This window comes from Macaca fascicularis, chromosome 20 (assembly GCF_037993035.2).
Source record: "Macaca fascicularis isolate 582-1 chromosome 20, T2T-MFA8v1.1".
NCBI classification, from domain to species: Eukaryota; Metazoa; Chordata; class Mammalia; order Primates; family Cercopithecidae; genus Macaca; species Macaca fascicularis.
This window is the reverse complement of record NC_088394.1, coordinates 23,167,177-23,185,421: the sequence shown is the minus strand read 5'-3', so window position 1 is coordinate 23,185,421 and position 18,245 is coordinate 23,167,177. Positions and strand designations below refer to the sequence as shown.

At 42.1% G+C, this 18,245-nt stretch overlaps 1 protein-coding gene across 2 annotated transcripts in view; it reads right to left on the bottom strand.

The window, feature by feature from the left end:
- PRKCB (protein kinase C beta) overlaps nucleotides 1-18,245 on the bottom strand; it is a 382,389-nt gene that overhangs the window by 104,425 nt on the left and 259,719 nt on the right. For both annotated transcript variants that reach the window (XM_045381896.2, XM_045381898.2), the window contains exon 8: nucleotides 3,048-3,144. In XM_045381896.2, coding sequence (XP_045237831.1) covers nucleotides 3,048-3,144 — 97 coding nt within the window. The remainder of the gene's footprint in view (nucleotides 1-3,047; nucleotides 3,145-18,245) is intronic.

Genomic DNA, 18,245 nt, shown 5'->3' with positions numbered 1-18,245 from the left:
GGAGTGAGCCACCATGCCTGGCCCCTAAGCACTATTTCTATCAAGTTGAGGGAAAAACAAACTTGGTAGAAAGTTTGTTTCTTTCAACAAACTTGTCCTTTATCTTGCTGTGTTCGATGTGCCTTCAGAAACAAGAATACACTCACTAATGGTTGCCTTTTCATGTCTGCAATATAGAGCCCTAGAATTCAAAGCCGCCTAACCAAACAGAGGCAACCAACCCTGACATACTGAAATACACCACGTGTGGTAACTGGGCTCTCAGGATAAATGCTAAAATCCTTGGGATATCACGCCTGTAATCCCAGCACTTTGGGAGGCTGAGGTGGGCGGATCACAAGGTCAGGAGATTGAGACCATCCTGGCTAACACGGTGAAACCCCATCGCTACTAAAAATACAAAAAATTAGCCAGGCGTGGCAGCGGGCACCTGTAGTCGCAGCTACTCAGGAGGCTGAGGCAGGAGAATGGCATGAACCCAGGAAGCGGAGCTTGCAGTGAGCCGAGATCGGGCCACTGCACTCCAGCCTGGGTGACAGAGCAAGACTCCATCTCCAAAAAAAAGAAAAATCCTTGGGATAAATGCTCTTGGGATAAATGCTAAAATCCTTTGGATAAATACTCTTGGGATAAATGCTCTTGGGATAAATGCTAAAATCCTTGTCAAGGCCAGCACAGCCCTGCATACTCTGACCCACACCTACTTCCCCAGCCTTGGACTCTCTTTGGCTTTCTCTGCTCTACCCAGGCTGGTCTTCTTTCAGTCTCACATGGTTGCTATATAACCCCCAACCACAGGGCCTCTGAACATGCTGTTTGCAGAATGGAATACATTTTCCCCTCTTTTTACATGGTAAACTTCCATTGCTGTTTCCTCCCTGACACCTCCCTATCCTCTCAAACTACGTGACATTTCTTTTGTAGATGTTCTCAAGGTACCTGATCTCTCTTTCACAGGACTTTACATGGTCTTTACACATTTTTTTATTTGCTTGTGTCATTATTTGACAAATAACAATAATAAAAATCCATTTCATTTTAGCTATGCTATTATACACATTTTTGGGGAGTTAGTAGGCCATCATGGCTTATCTAGAATTGATCATCTCCCACCAGACTCAGTGTATTGAGTTTGTGGGAACAAAATAATGTGTTTTCCCTCAGGAAACCACTAAAATCACTCAATGCACATATAATGTAAGCATTCAAACCTATCTTCCCCCAAACATTTTATTTGTAAAGCAGGGATGTGTCCTACACACCTATGCACCTCTTACGTAGCTGAAAATAGTGTTTATTTGTCCTCATAGAAGGAAAGGGGTTTATCTCAGGTAGAAGTAGAGCCAGCAATGTAACTCAAGGTCACAGCCAAGGGCTTTCCATTTGATAAAACTATTCTCTGGGAAGATCTACCCCCAGGGTATTTCATGAAGTCATTAGCACAATCAATTCCATTCGTTAACTATATAGCACCATTCTGCCAATAGAGCCAATCCGGATTCCATCCATCAGCAAGCCTAGTTGACTCAGCCTCCAAAATATATCACTTCTCTGTCTACTCTTTTTTTTTTTTTTTTTTTTTTTTTTGAGACCAAGTCTCGCTCCGTTGCCCAGGCTGCAGTGAGCCAAGATCATGCCACTGCACTGCAGCCTGGGCAACAGAGCATTACTGATCGTGCAGTGACGCGATCTTGGCTCATTGCCACCTCTGCCACCCAGAGCAATTCTTGTGCCTCAGCCTCCCAAGTAGCTGGTATTAAAGGCATGCACCACCACGCCTGGCTAATTTTTTTGTGTTTTTAGTAGAGATGGGGTTTAACCATATTGGCCAGGCTGGTCTCGAATTCCTGACCTCAAATGATCTGCTTGCCTTGGCTTCCCAAAGTGCTGGGATTACAGGCATGAGCCACCGTGCCCGGCCCTCTGTCTACTTATTTCATTCACTGTGACTACCATTCCAGTCCAAGTCACCATCAAAATGGTAGGCAGTGAATAAGCACTTTTGAAGAAATGTCTTAGTCTGAATGCAGACAGGGAAGCAGGAATAACTTCATAAGGCAAGGGCATTTAATTGGGGTCTTGAAGGATTAATCAAGGTTTTCTAGGAGATGAAACAACCTTGCAAAGACTCAGAGTCGTGAAAAGTCTTGGTAGGAACCATGCCATAAACAAGAAAATCAGCACAGCAGCAAACCTAACTGGTTTCCATTGACAAAAGAAAGGAGATGAAGAAAGAAGAGAGACAGAGAGAAGATAGAGGAAGAGAGAGAGAAAGAAAGGGGAGAAAGAAAGAAAGAAAGAAAGAAAGAAAGAAAGAAAGAAAGAAAGAAAGAAAGAAAGAAAGAAAGAAAGAAAGAAAGAAAGAAAAGAAAAGAAAAGAAAGAGAGAGAGAAAGAAAAAGAAAGAAAGAAAGAAAGAAAGAAAGAGAAAAAGAAAAAGAAAGAAAGAGAAAGAAAGAGGGAGGGAGGGAGGAAGGAAGGAAAAGTAAAGAAGAGAGGGAGAGAGGAAGGGAGGGAGGGAGGAAAGGATGAAGGAAAGAAGGAAGGGAGGAAAGGAAGGAAAGAGGAAAGGAAGAAGGAAAGAGAGAGAAAGAAACAAAGAAAGGAAGGAGAGAGAGAGAAAGAAAATAAAGAATGAGAGGGAAACAGAAAGAGAGAGGAAGGAAGGCAGTAAGGCAGGAAGGAAGGAAGGAAAAAAGTAAGAAAAGAGAGAGAGAAAGCAAGCAATCAAGAAAGCAAGCAAGAAAGCAAGAAAGAGCAAGAGAAAGAAAGCAAGAGAAAGCAAGAAAGAGAACGAAAGGGAGAAAGGGAGAAAGTTAGAAAGAAAGAAAAGAGAGAGGGAGGAAGAAGGAAGGAAGGAAAGAAGGAGAGAGGGAAGGAAGGAAGAAGGGAAGGAAGGAGGGAAGGAAGGAAGGAGGGAAGGAAGGAAGGACGGGAGGGAAAAATAAAAAAGAAAGAATAAGAGAGAAAGAAAGAGGAGAGAGAAGAAGGAAGGAAGGAAAAGATAAAGAGAAAAAAGAAAGAAGAGAGAAAGAAAAGAAACCTCACCTCAAATTTCTGCCGCAGTTCTTCGTTGCCCTCACTTCCTTCTGGTGGCACAGGCACATTGAAGTACTCGCCTTCCTCCTGGCTCAGTAACTTAAACCTGAAGGGAGACAAGGGGGCAGGACAAATTTCATGACTCTATTTGATATTATTTTATTGATCAGGATATGAAAAGGAGGCCTATATAAAACTCTACTTCAAAAAATACATGTTGAGGGTTTTTTGGCTTGTTTTGGTTTGTTTTTCGGTATGTTGGATGGGGGCAGTGTGTGTGGTACACTACCAGGTACACTATACATTTTTGTAACTCTTCCATGGACAGCAGAAAAAAAATGTATATCATGTGTGCACAGGAGGGAAAGTTCTCACTCTCTACACACACTTATACAGTTTTCTTAGTTATATCGTTAAATCACTGTATATTTTTACCTACTTTTTGTCCATTAAGTAGTTTCTTAGTTTGAAAGAATGCTATGAAGACCCCTCATTGTAAATTTCTTGTTGATATTGTTGTCGTTGCTTTTAGAGATAGGGTCTCACTCTGTCACCCAGACTGGAGTGCAATAGTGCAATCATAGCTCACTGAAGCCTCAAGCTCCTGGGTTCAAGCGATCCTCCTGCCTCAGCTTCCTGAGTAGCTGGGGACTATAGGCTTAGGCCACTATGCCCAGCTAATTTAAAAAAAAAAAAATTTTTTTTTTTGGTAGAGATGGGAGCTGGCTATGTTTCCCAGGCTAGTCTTGAACTCCTGACCTCAAGTGATCTTCTCATCCTATCCTCCGAAATTGCAGGGATTATAGATATGGGCTGTCTGTAATCCCAGCTGCAAACCCCACTGCCTGGCTTTAAATATATTCTTGTCATGCTCTTCCAGCATTTCTACCTTTCACCCTACATAGGCTGCCACCTTGCCATCCTGGCACTCAACTGCATTTAGGTGACCATGGACTTAACTTCACGGTGCTATTTTCTCTGCAGAAGTTTGCCCAGAGTGTGCTGTAGTCAGTCTCTTGAGAAACGGCATCCCTTAGTGGTTAAGTGCACGAGCCCTGGAGTCAAACCATGTCTGGATGCAAATCTCATCTCATAACCTTAGACAGGCTGGTTAGCCTCTCTGGGCCTCTGGGTTTCTCATCTATAAATTGGAATACAAATTCCTTTTTCATAGAATTCTTGTGAAATTGAAAGATAATGACGCATGTAAAATGATAAGCACAGCAGCATTTGGCATTCAGCAAGTGTTCAATTAGTGGCATCATCATGATTATTATTACTGTGACTAATGTCATTATTATTATTTTAGAGACAGGGTCTTGTTCTGTCACCAAGGCTGGAGTGCAGCGGCACAATCACAGCTCACTGCAGCCTTGACCTTCTGGGCTCAAACAGTCCTCCTGCCTCAGCTTTCAACCAGCTGAGACTAAAGGCACATGCCACCACACCTGGCTGTTTTTGTTTTTGTTTTGTTCTTTATTTTTTCTTTTTTGGCAGAGATAGGGTCTTGCTATGTTGCTCAGGCCAGTCTTGAACTCCCGGGCTCAAGCAATCCTCCTGCCTCAGCATCCCAAGAAGCTGAGATTATAGGCACACGCCACCATGCCCAGCTACTACTAATATTATAATAATAAACATGGGGGCTTCAGTTTGTTTCTTGGCCACAAAGATTTTTCCAGCCAGTAAGAGGATGAGATGAGTGTGAGGAACGAAAAGGGACATTCTAAAAGCATTTGAATCAGTGGGAAAGAAAAAAGACCCCAGAACTGCTCGCTCTCAAAGATCATTCCTAACCAAAGTTTCAAATTTTCATCACAATGTTTTCCCTCCATTCACGAATCTTCTTAGGCAGCTTCCAAAAATGGGCTAGGTGATTCAAAGCAGACAAGACAATTTGAGCCTCTACGCCTCCACATTTAATATTCCAAATTTTCTTCCAAATTTCCACGGAAATTACCAAAAGAAATACAAACACAAGAGAGCATCTGTATCTTTGCTGGAAATCGAGAAGGGTGCTATCCACACAGCAGGGACTTCCAGGGATTCCTACAAATTAAAGTAATAGACAGAAAACAGAGCTATGTTGGGTAAATTTTAACTTTATCCATTCAGATGCTACCTTTGCGGATTTTGCTAGACTTGTGTATCAGTGTTGAAATATCTGTTTTGCTTTTTTAATAATAAATTTAATTTTAAAGGACACTTTTTATTTCTTCCTTAGAAGGAAATCCAATAGAAAATAATTGTTAAAAACAAACAAAACAAAACAGAAAGATACACAGGTCATCGTCGTGGCTCATGTCTGTCACCCTAGCACTTAGAGAGGCTCAGGCAGGAGGATCACCTGAGGCCAGGAGTCCAAGATCAGCCTGGGCAACAGAGCAAGACCCTGTCTCCACAAAAAATAAAAAAATTTAGCTGGGTATAGTGGCGCACGCCAGTAGTCCCAGCTACTTGAGAGGCTGAGGTAGAAGAATCACTTGCGTCCAGAAGGTCAAGGCTGCAGTGAGCTTTTATTGCACCACTGTACTCCAGCCTGGGTGACAAAGCAAGACCCTGCCTCTCTCTCAAAAAAAAAAAAAAAAAAGCCGGGCATGGTGGCTTATGCCTGTAATCCCAGTACTTTGGGGCCAAGGCAGGCAGATTACCAGGTCAGGAGATCAAGACAATCCTGGCCAACATGGTGAAACCCTGTCTCTACTAAAACTACAAAAAAATTGGGTGGACATGGTGGCTCATGCCTGTAGTCCCAGCTACTCGGGAGGCTGAGGCAGGAGAATCGCTTGAACCCGGGAGGCGGAGGTTGCAGTGAGCCGAGACTGCGCCACTGCACTGCAGCCTGGCAACACAGCGAGACTCCGTTTCAAAAAAAAAAAAAAAAAAGATAAACAAATGGAAATCAAGGTTATGCATGTGCAAGCAGATGGTGTTGCTTACCAAAGGCTCTCAATCTAAAGACTGCCCCGCCCCCTTTTTAATGCAAGATCAGCAAAGAGCAAGTGTTAGAGTGTTAAGGATATACCAGAGCCCTCTGAGATTTTCTCTTTGCCATAATTTGAAGAATTGAAAGAACACTGACCAAAGAATTGCTTTCCTGGGGCACAATTCAATATTATTTATGCCCTGAGTGTGAACCATCTAGAGTATTTGGGGTCTCACACTCGTGAAAATACAGATAAAGGGGAATTGACCAGCTGTCATCCCTAAAAGGTGCTTCAACAGAGCCCAATAATGACCCTGGCTGAGACCATCAGGGACTGGGTGGGGGTCTCCAATTCCCATTCATATGCGGGAAGAGAGATGTCAGCACCTGGAGCAGCGGGCAGGGGAAGGGTGCCACAACGTGTGTCCATGGTGGCCAGTACACCACAAAGTGAGTGAAGGATGCTGCCACTACTGCTTCCAAATAGGACACATGTGTCCCTTCAGAGAGGAACAGGACCCCTTCTGACTTTGAGATGTGTAGAACCAACGTGGAGAAGATGGCTCTCCATCTGGCATGAAGGCTGCCTGTTATACACCTGTCTCCACTGTAGCCCTGCCCAAATGTCAGGAATAGGACTCCTGATCTGACAAAACAGAATTCAAAAAAATACAAAGCCTCCTGTCTCCCTTTATCCGGGTATGAAATGTTAGAACAAGGACACTTGTCATTTCTGTGCTCACTCTTCTATAAGTATGGGCAAATAAACACAATAGGACGTGTGAAAAATTCAGTCATTTAAATAGAAAGAAACAATGCAGAATCAAATTAACTCCCATGAAACGAAACTGCTGCCAAAAGAAAGAACATTCTAGAAACTACCTAATTCATATTTTCAATGAGATTCAAGGGGTTGGTGCATCTGTGAAAAGGGAACAAATATGACAGTGGGAAAGACCACTTTCAGAAAAAAAAATATAATCACTGAATTAAAAAATTCATTTGAGACAGTGAACACAGCATGGATAATTCAGGTAACAATTACTCAATGAAAAGAAAAACTTGAGAAATTTTTCTGGCAATTGACTTGATATTTATCATAATAGATTGGAGTTGAATCAAATGCTTTATATACCACTAAGAATGCATATTACAAACATTAATTTACAACATGAAAAGGAGGAATGTTGCAATATACATATGTCAGAAAAGACCTAGACCTATTAATAGTCTTCTCATATAAAAAGTTCTTACAAGTCAATAAGAAAAAGGCAAAAGGACATAGTCATATATAAATATAAACAAATGGCAATAGGCAAATGAAAATGTTCAACATAATTTGTAATATAGTATGTGTATAATCTTTGCATCATGTCTTTGAAATTTATAGCACTGGATGTTAATGTTAATAAACTGAAAAGCCTCTTACAAGATTGGTAAGACTGTAAATTGATTTTTAAAATTGTAGGACATTTTGACAAACACTTTAATGATGCATATATGCTTAAAGGCATCAATTCCTGGCTTAGAAATTTATTAGGAAATTATTAAAGCTGGGCACAAAAGTTTTGCCACAATTACATTTATTGCAGATTATTTTTAGGTGAAAAATGCAAGCTACCAAATAGTATGCAGAGTAAGGTTTCACTTTTGTTTCACTCTCTCTATATAGGGTCAATAGTGGTTATGGGCACTGGGAATCTGGACAAAATTCTCTGATTTTTTATATTTTTCTAATAATTATTAAATAACAATAATGACTAACACTGAGTGCTATGTAGCAGACATTGGGCACCTCATTTATATTAACTAATTTGATATTGCAACAATCCTGTGACATAATTATGACTATTATCTCCAAATGAGGAAACACAGCACAGAGAGGCTAAGTAACTTGCCAAGGGTACACAGCTAGGAAGTAGTACAGTAGAAATTCTAACCCAAGAAGTCTGATTCCAAAGCATTAGCTTTTTGTTGTTGTTGCTGTTGTTGTTGTTGTTGTTGTTGTTGTAGTAAGACCAAAATGTCATTATTAACAAAATAAAGTATTCTTAAAAAATGTAATATAACACTGATTTAAGATAATAGTTATCTGTTCAGAAGGAGATGGAATAAAAAAGAATGAAATAGGAAAGAAAAAGAAAACTTTAGAAACAGAAACACCATAAGAAACATGGCAATTACAGCTATAAACATTAAAACATTTTCCTGTGGAGAAAAGATCTTCAGATTCAGGATTATAAATCACCCTACTACAAAGACACATGCGCATGTATGTTTATTGCAACACTATTCACAATAGCAAAGACTTGGCACCAACCCAAATGCCCATCAATGATAGACTGGCTAAAGAAAATGTGGCACATATACACCATGGAATACTATGCAGTCATCAAAAAGGGGGAGTTCATGTCCTTTGCAGGGACATGGATGAAGCTGGAAACCATCATTCTCAGCAAACTAACACAGAAACAGAAAATCAAACACCACATGTTCTCACTCATAAGTTGAACAATGAGAACACATGGACAGAAGGAAGGGAACATCATACACTGGGGTCTGTCAGGGGGTGGGGGGCAAGGGGAGGGAGAGCATTAAGACAAATACCTAATGCACACGGGGCTTAAAATCTAGATGACAGGTTGATAGGTACAGCAAACCACCAAGGCATATGTATACCTATGTAACAAACCTGCACGTTCTGCACATGTATCCCAGAACTTAAAGTAAAAAAAAAAAAAAAAAAAAAAAGGCCAGGCGCGGCGGCTCACTCCTGTAACCCCAGCACCACTTTGGGAGGCCAAGGTGGGCAGATCATGAGGTCAGGAGTTCGAGACCAGCCTAGTCAACATGGTGAAACCCCGTCTCTACTAAAAATACAAAAATTAGCTGGGCGTGGTGGCAGGTGCCTGTAATCCCAGCTACTCGGGAGGCTGAGGCAGGAGAAGTGCTTGAATCCAGGAGGCAGAAGTTGCAGTGAGCTGAGATCATGCCACTGCACTCCAGCCTGGGCGACAGAGGGAGACTCTGTCTCTAAAAGAAAAAAAAAGAAAAAAATTCCAACAACGTGCCACTTGTTATACAAGACCAAAGGACTTAGAAAGATTCGACATAAAAGAATGGGAAAGGACCTACTAGGGAAAAGGGATCTACCACACCACAACCAAAAAGGACACATGCAAAGGTCGGTTCGATCTCATTAACTCTTTGGCTCCCCATCTTCTTCAGAGCAGAAGACAAAGTCCTGACAAGGCCCACAGGATCTGCCAACCCTCTCCCCATATATATCCTCCCAGACCTAATCCTCCTCCAGTCTCCCCTCACGGATCCAGCTCCAGCTACACGTGCCTCCTTACTGCTCTTCCAACTTGCCAGATGCACTCCTGCCTCAGGGCCCTTGCATTTGCCGTCCTCTCTGTCTAAGACAACCTCTCCCTAGATATCCACACAGCTCACTCCTCACCTGCTTTAGATCTTTGGTCTATGCTACCTTTTCAGTGAGTCCTTTCCTGAATTCCCTATAAAATCTGAATGCCCCCACTCCCCAAGATTCCTTGTCCCCCATTTCTTGTTTACTTTTCTCTATGGCACTTATCAGCCTCAAACATGCCATGTTTTACTACTTATTTTTGTTAATTTACTATTGTTGTTTATTTTTCTTCAACTAGAAAGAAAACTCCATGAGGCCACAGGGTTCTTGTCTATTTTGCTCATTAGCATCTCTTCAGCACAGCAGGTGTTCACTGTGTATATTCAACGAATGAATGAATGAATGAATGAATGAATGAATGCCAGCAACAAAGTGAAATTATAGAGAAAAAGCATTAGCTGCAACAAAGATAACTTCATGTCAATATAATAAGATTGGTAGAGTTATGTGGTTAATAATATTGCCATATACAGATAAGGCAAGAACTCCTAGAAACAGAAAGAACGCTTTTGAATCATATTGCCTGAAGAAACTTAATAAGCACTACACATTTAGCTCAAGCAAACAAAAGGACAATAAGTAGTTATAAAAGATCTGGACCTTGGCCAGGCGTGGTGGCCCACACCTGTAATCCCAGCATTTTGGGAGGCCGAGGCGGGTGGATCACCTGAGGTCAGGAGTTCATGACCAGCCTGACCAACATGGAGAAGCCCCGTCTCTACTAAAAATACAAAATTAGCTGAGCGTGGTGGCGCATGTCTGTAATCACAGCTACTCAGGAGGCTGAGGCAGGAGAATCCCTTGGACCCGGAAGGCGGAGGTTGTGGTGAGCTGAGATCGCGCCATTGCACTCCAGCCGGGCAACAAGACCGAAACTCTGACTCAGAAAAAAAAAAAAAAAAAAAAAGATGTGGACCTTATAATACATTGGAATGAACAAATGTATACCCTGCACTCATGGACACAAAGATGACAACAACAGACACTAGGGACTACAGAGGGCAGAGGGGAGGGGAAGACAAGGGTTGGAAAACTAACTATTGGCTACTATGGTCAGTACCTGGGTGATGGAATCATTCATACTCCAAACCTCAGCATCATGCAACATACCCAGGTAACAAATGTGTACATGTATCCCCTGAATCTAAAATAAAAGTTGAAAAAAGGTTTATTCTTTCTCCACCAAAAAAAAAAGTATACTCTACAAATAGTTAATATAATCTTTTTCTTGAAAGTCCACAGAACTTTTAACAACATGGAACAAATACTAAGCTATGCTGAAAGAAAAGGAAAGAAAATCAAAGGAAAAAGGAAAAGTACACAGGCCATATTCTCTAACTTGAAAGCACTAAAACAGTAACTTAACATCAATAATAAAAATTTAAACAGAAATCTAATTCTAGGGGTTAAAAAAATGCCTAAATTAAAGCATGTTAGAAAAGAAACTAAAAACTCAACTGTAGACCCTCAAGAAAGCAGCAAAAGCCAGAATGTTAGCATATCAAAACTTAGAGGAAACATTTATTCCCTTAAATGCTTGTTCATTATTTTTGGCCAGGTGTGGTGGTTCACACCTGTAATCCCAACATTTTGGGAGACCAAAGTGAGAGGATTACCTGAGGTCAGGAGTTCAAGACCAGCCTGGCCACCATGGTGAAACCTTGTCTCTACTGAAAATACAAAAATTAGCCGGGCATGGTGGCAGGCACTTGTAATCCCAGCTACTCAAGAGGCTGAGACAGGAGAGTCACTTAAACCTGCAAAGATCGTGCCACTGCACTCCAGCCTGGGCATTAGAGCAAGACTCTGTCTCAAAACAAAAACACACAAACAAACAAAAAAAGCTATTCATTATTTTTAAAGAGCAGAGTCAGGCAAAAGAAGAAAAAATAAATTAGTAAAATATTCAACTGAAAGTCAAAGCCAAACACAAAATAAACCTACAGAAAAGGAGAAAACAAACAGAATTGATACACAAATCCCAGAGTTAATTTCTTGAAGAAAATAAATAAGTAAATAAAACAGGTGAACCTCTGAAAAATCAAGGGGAAAGAAAGGAGACAGTATAAATAAGCAAAATTAGAAACAAAGAGGAGGATTTGACAACAGATACAGGGCAACTGGCCAAGAGGCAGATGCAGACAGGGGGCCTGGGGCTAGTGTACCACATCTGGGAGCTTTCACAGCTGCATCTGCTGTTTCTGCCACACGGTCTTAAATTACAGCACAACAGAAGAGCTGGTGGAGCCCATCCCCTTCTAAATGGTGAAACTGAGTCTCAGAAAGGGTGTGAGACTTACTCAAGATCACATAGTGTTCAAAGAATCCCAGGGGCAAGAATCCAAATGTCTAGGATCTGGTCCATTTAGTCAAGACAGCATTGCAAATGTCTTGGCCGTAAATCTGAAGAGGACTTCTATCTGCAGAATCTGAAGAGGGCTTTTATTTTGGAAAAGTTCCCTTCCAACTATTGTGTCATCAACTTCACACCTATCCTAAGTGGTGGATGGAGGATAGGGGGTGTTGTAATCAATCTGATGGGTGGCATACCTGCTGTGAAGGCTGTAGTACCGACAGGAGAAGTGGCTCACCTGAGGTCACAAAGCCGCCACCCAGTTAGGAAAGCCAAAATCAAACCCAAGCTGTCTACCCTCTAGCCTTCCATCTACCCCTGTATCAGGAGGCAGAATGGGATTTGTATATGCTTAGGCTCTGGCATCATAGAAACCTGGACCTGAACCCAGAACTGTTGCTTAGAAGCTGTGTGTCCCTAACATGTTGCGGAACTATTCTGATCCTTGGAAATGATGCTCTATCTAGAATAACTGGAGAATAAATGATCATCTAAGTGTAAATGTAGTAATATTTTGGGCTTACTCCTGATACACTATCCCTATTCTTAAACCATTTTTTTTTCTTCCCTGCTCTCTGCCTTAGGGGAGTAGACAAGGCAGGCACTAGCCCAGGAAGAAGGATATGGCATGTGTGGGAGTTAAACTACTTTTGCAAGAATTATGACAGTAAGAGAAATATGACATAGAAAAGTTATGACAGTGTAAGAAATCGGACCTAACTAACTCCATCTGCTTCCAATCTCCAAGCTGTCCTTGTCCATTCCTGGGCCTAGGCCAAGCTAACTATGGGAAGAATTTAGTTTCAGTTCATTTTTTATTTGTATTTGTTTCTTTATTTACTTTGAGACATGATCTTTCTCTGTTGCCGAGGCTGGAGTGCGGGGGCACAATCACAGCTCATTGCAGCCTTGACCTCCTGAGCCCAAGTGATCCTCCCACCTCAGGTTCCTGAGTAGCTGGGAGCACAGGTGCATGCCGCCATGCCTGGCTAAATTTTTTGTTGCAACAGGGTCTCACTGTGTTGCCCAAACTGGTCTCTAACTTCCGAACTGAAGCAATCTTCCCACCTTGGCACTTCCAAAGTGCTGGGATTACAGATATGAGCCACCACACCTGGCCATTAGCTTAACTTTAAAACAAAGACAATAATAGCTCCTTCCCAAAACTAACCATCTCCTTGCTTGGGGACTAAAACTGCCTTTGTAAAACTAACATATTAGCCACAAAGTTAGAATTCTGGCTCCAGAGACATGTAGCCAGAGGTCATAAGATTCATGATCTCCCCAATTGCTCCTATAGATAAAATAACTATTATTGACCTAAAATTGGTGTTTGAAATATTTTCCAGACCCTGCATTCTGATGGACCAGCTGGTGTCATCCAGACCAGGACCCCATACAACAAAACTGGCTTACCTGGTCTTCTGATCCTCACCCAGGAACTGACTCAGCATGAGAAGACCGCTTTGACCCCCTGTGATTTCACTCTCGACCCACCAATCAGCATTCCCCATTCCCTAGCCCCCCTTCCCACCAAAAGATCCTTGAAAAACCCTAGTCTTTGAATTTTGGAGGAGGTCGATTTGAGTAATAAACTTCCATCCTTCTGCTTGGCTGGCACTGTGTTTATTAAACGCTTTCTCTGCTAAAATATTGCCGTCTCAGTGAATCAGCTCTAGATGAACTCATTGGGTGATTACAGGAGAAGCCCTTCTCTTTAGGGCTTAGAAAACCTTGGGAAGGAGAAAGGACAGGTGGTGGGGAGAGGTGGGTTTCCCTCCTCCTCGGCTGGAACGCTGGCCAGAGACCTATCCATGTACCAGGCAACATCATTCCAGCAGCAGCAGCAGGAGCAGAAAAGACTCCCCAGGGGGAGGACTCAGGCAGGCTCCTGGCCCTCCCTGAACCAGGCGCAGCAGTAGCCTACGAGTGGGACAGAGAAGGCGCTGCATGGAGGGAACTCACAAGAGGAAGCAACAGGCCAGGATCTCCAGCACAAAGCCAGAATGATGCCCCAAAGCTAGCGGGACCGGTCCCGCTTCAGTGGGCACTGGTTTAGGAATGTAGGCTAAAAATAAAATCTTAAGGCCCCCCCACTGACAGAACATTCTCCCCTCCTTGGCCAAGAGGATGTAAGAAAAACCTTAAGAATGGAATTGTCAGCCATGAGAGAAAGGAGATTGGACATGTCTCGTTATACCCCCTCTCCTTTGGAGTTTAGATACAACAATGGGCTAACATGAATGTTAAAATAGAGATCGTAAGACTGACAAAACAGACTCTTTGTGGCAATAAAATACCAGATTACAAACAGGACTAAGGCCAGGCCAGGCAAAGGCGCAGTCACAACGTAAGCAATCCATCTTGCTGCACGCATCCTCAACATAAAACATGGAGTCTCACTCTGTCACCCAGGCTAGAGTGCAATGGCGTGATCTCAGCTCACTGCAACCTCCGCCTCCTGTGTCAAGCACTTCTCCTGGTCAGCCTCCAGAATAGCTGAGATTACAAGCATGTACCAGCACACTTTGCTAATTTTTTTGCATTTTGAGTAGAGATGGGGTTTCACCATGTTGGCCAGGCTGGTCTCAAACTCCTGACCTCAAATGATCCACCTGCCTCGGCCTCCCAAAGTGCTGGGAGTGAAGGCATGAGCCACCGCGCCCGGCCAATGTAAAGCATTTCTTCCTGTAAACTCCAAGTTTTAGCAAAGTCTTACTCTAACAAACTGCAAGTTAAAGAATCTCCTATAACCCATTTAAAGCTATCCGGCCTTTTGGGCCCAAACCAATTTATAATCTCCATGTACTGATTTATGTCTTTGCCTGTAACTTCTGCCTCCCCAGAATGTGTAAAACCAAACTGTAATCTAACCACCTCAGGACCACTTATTCAAAGCTTCTCGGGTTTGTTTCCCCAGGCCACAGCCACTTATATTGGCTCAGAATGAACTTCTTTGAACTATTTTATAGAGCTTGGTTTTGCTGTTAACAGGGACCAGTCAGAAAAGTGAAGCAGTGAAGCTCAGAAAATCCCACATGCAGCATACAGAGTCCCTTCTCCTCGGTCACCAGGAGCTCACAAAAGTGCATGAGAAAGTCTAAGTCCATTACAGAAAAGAAAGAAGCTTTATTTTTTTCTGCACACCTGATCAGTGCTGTGTGAAACTGCGACTCCACAACATCCGGAAATGCTGGACCCAGAGCCTGGCATCTATTAAGAGTCAATGAGCAGTAGCTATTGTTATTATAATAATTATTATTACGTTTTCTCCTGTCACATACCCCCTGAGGATCATACATTCTTTCTCTTTAACCTCTTTACGTTTGATTTAAAATGAGAATGAAACGCCCACTGTGAGTGACTGATGTAGACCCTGCGAAGTCAAGTCATTTGTATGTTAGGGAAAAATATTCAAAGCTTGGGGGAAAAAAAAAACCCAAAAAGACAATCGTGTAAACTTTTAATGTCATGCTAGAGCATTTTCTAATTAGCTATTTCTTTCCTCACAGTAATATTACTTTGTTTAATTTATTATTCACCATCAAGTCAGGCCCAGAGGGCCTCCCTAGTCTGCAAAGACAGATGTTAACTTTTAGAAAACTGAGTTGAAATCTTTTTTTTTTTTTTTTTTTTTTGAGATGGAGTCTCGCTCTGTTGCCCAGCTGGAGTGCAGTGGCGCGATCTCAGCTCACTGCAACCTCTGCCTCCTGGGTTCAAGCGATTCTCCTGCCTCAGCCACCCAAGTAGCTGGGATTACAGGCATGTGCCACCAGGCCCAGCTAATTTTTGTATTTTTAGTAGAGACAGGGTTTCACCATGTTGGCCAGGCTGGTCTCGAATTCCTGACCTCAGATGATCTGCCCACCTCGGTCTCCCAAAGTGTTGGAATTATAGGCGTGAACCACCATGTCTGGCCAAAATCTTTTTTTTTTTTTCAGTCTAGTAGATAAGATAACCCCAAAGCTTGTGATTCTATTGTCCTATCAGTCGGTTTTATATTTAACTGAGCAAAGTTATTTCCGCATTTCTTTTTCTACTAATTACACAAACATCAGTTTCTCAAACCTTCTGCGGAATCATTCATTTATCCTGCTGCTTTTCTCCTTAGTGAGCTAAGGAAATCTTTGGCCAATGCCCATTATCTATTTTATGAGAACTATGTTTTTAACCATTTGTGAAATGTGATTTAACACAACTCTTTTGGGGTACATTCTGTAAACCCAAAATAAAATTCTAAGCCCCCTAGCCATGTAAATGGACCCCTCCTCTCAGCCAAGGGCATTTCAAAGTTAACCTGAAAAACTGTTTCAGGCCATGATGAGAAGGGAGGGTTGGACATGATGTCTCATTATACCCCCTTCCTTTTGGAATTCAGGAAAAGTCAACCAGCGTTAACATCAACACAGACCTTAAGTCTGATAAGAAACATTTACAATCTAGTCTCTCTGAAGCCTGCTACCTGGAGGCTTCATCTTCATGATAAAACGTTGGTCTGCACAACTCCTTATGTAATCCACACATTCCTTTCTATTGATAACAGCTCATTCAGCCAATAGCCAATCAGAAAATTGTAAAATCTACCTATGACCTGGAAGCACCTCCTCATCCCACTTTGAGTTGTCCTGCTTTTCCAGATTGAGCCAATGTAAATCTCACGTGTACTGACTGATGTCTTATGTCTCCCTAAAATGTACATAAGCAAGTTGTACCCCATCCACCTTGGGTCTATATCATTAGGATCTCCTGAGTCCGTGTCACTGGCACATCCTCAACCTTGGCAAAATAAACTTTCTAAATTGATTGAAATCTGTCTCAGATACTTTTGGGTTCAAAACTCTCAGCTTCTGTCTTCTTCACATCTTCCATCATGTTGTCATTGATTTGTCATTTGCGTAATTCCTTGTTCAATGTTTATCTGCCCACCCCCCCCCCGCCATAAGCTAAGCTCCATGAAGTCATGTCTGTCTTATACCTCGATGTGTCTCTAGTGACCAGCACCTAGTGGACACTCAATATATTTTTCAAGAAAAGCCTAAGATTAAATACGGAGCCAAGACAAGGAAGTCATAAGGTGAACAATCGAAAGATGTGTGTGTGGTCCAAATGATACATCTCTTTCTTGCGAAACCAGTTTGATTTTTATTTTCTTTCACTCGAAGCTGAAAAAGTCCTGAATGAGACAATCCAGATATGCGACAATTTATCTTGAAGAAGTAATAGCAGTCCAATTGCCACTTCTCCCAAAGTTATAGTGGCAGGTTGAGCTATTTCTTCTGACTCCTTGACTCAGTTAACTGTGAAACGGTTGCCAAGGGGGCTTACCCAGCCTCTCTGTGGGTAATATTGAACGATATATATATATATATATTTTTTTTTTTCTGCCATAGGAAGGGAGCAAAATAAAATCTTCAGGAGAAAGGAGACACTGCAGCTGACTATGAAAACAACACTGCAGTACATCTGTGATCTGTGGTCAGCCTTGCTAAGGACTCCCAAGGAAGCAGCAGCTTCTCAGACACAATCTGACAGTGGGTTGCACATATCTTTTAGGTGAAGTGTACAAGCCACTCTGGTGTGCATGGAGCAAGTCGTGAAACTGTCTTTGCAGAAATTGTAACAGTGAGAAAATGATGTCAGTGAAAGAGATCTGATCTAACTAACCCCCATCTTGCCTTTAACCTCCAAGCTGCCCTTACTCTTTCCTGGGCTTGGGCCAAGTTAACTTTGGGTCAGATTTCATGTTTATTTTATTCATTTTATTTTGTTTTATTTTATTTTGAGATGGGGTCTTGCTGTGTCACCCAGGCTAGAGTGCAGTGGCATGATCTCGGCTCACTGCAGCCTCTGCTTCCTGGGTTCAAGTGGTCCTCCTGCCTCAGCCTCCTGAGTAACTGGGACAACAGGCACATGCCACCATGCCCAGTTAATTTTAGTATTTTTAGTAGACACAGGGTTTCACCGTGTTGGCCAGGATGGTCTCAATCTCCTGACCTCGTGATCTACCCACCTCAGCCTCCCAAAGCGCTGGGAATACAGGGGCGAGCCACCGCGTCCGGCCTAGTGTATATTTTAAATGATAATAGCCCTTGCCCAAAATGAAACTACCTTCATAAAGCTAATGAGAGACCACTAGGTTAGGAGGATGAGAGGAACCTGAATTCTGCTACGGTGTAGACATAAAGGATTGCCAGCCATTATTCCAGAGGCCATAAGATTTGCAACTTTCCCAATGACTCCTGCAGATAAAATCACTATTGTAGAACCTAAAATTGGCCTTTTGAGATGTCTCTTCAGGTTTTCTACATTTCTGATAATCAATGGCTCCACCCCAACCAGACCGCCAACCTAACTTTGAAAGAAATTTGTTGTATATTTTAAATGATAACAGCCCTTCCCCAAAACTAAACTGCCTTTGTAAAACTAATGAAATATTGCCAAGTTAGGAAAATGAAAAGAGCCTGAATTCTACTAAGATGTAGACATGGATTATTATCAGCC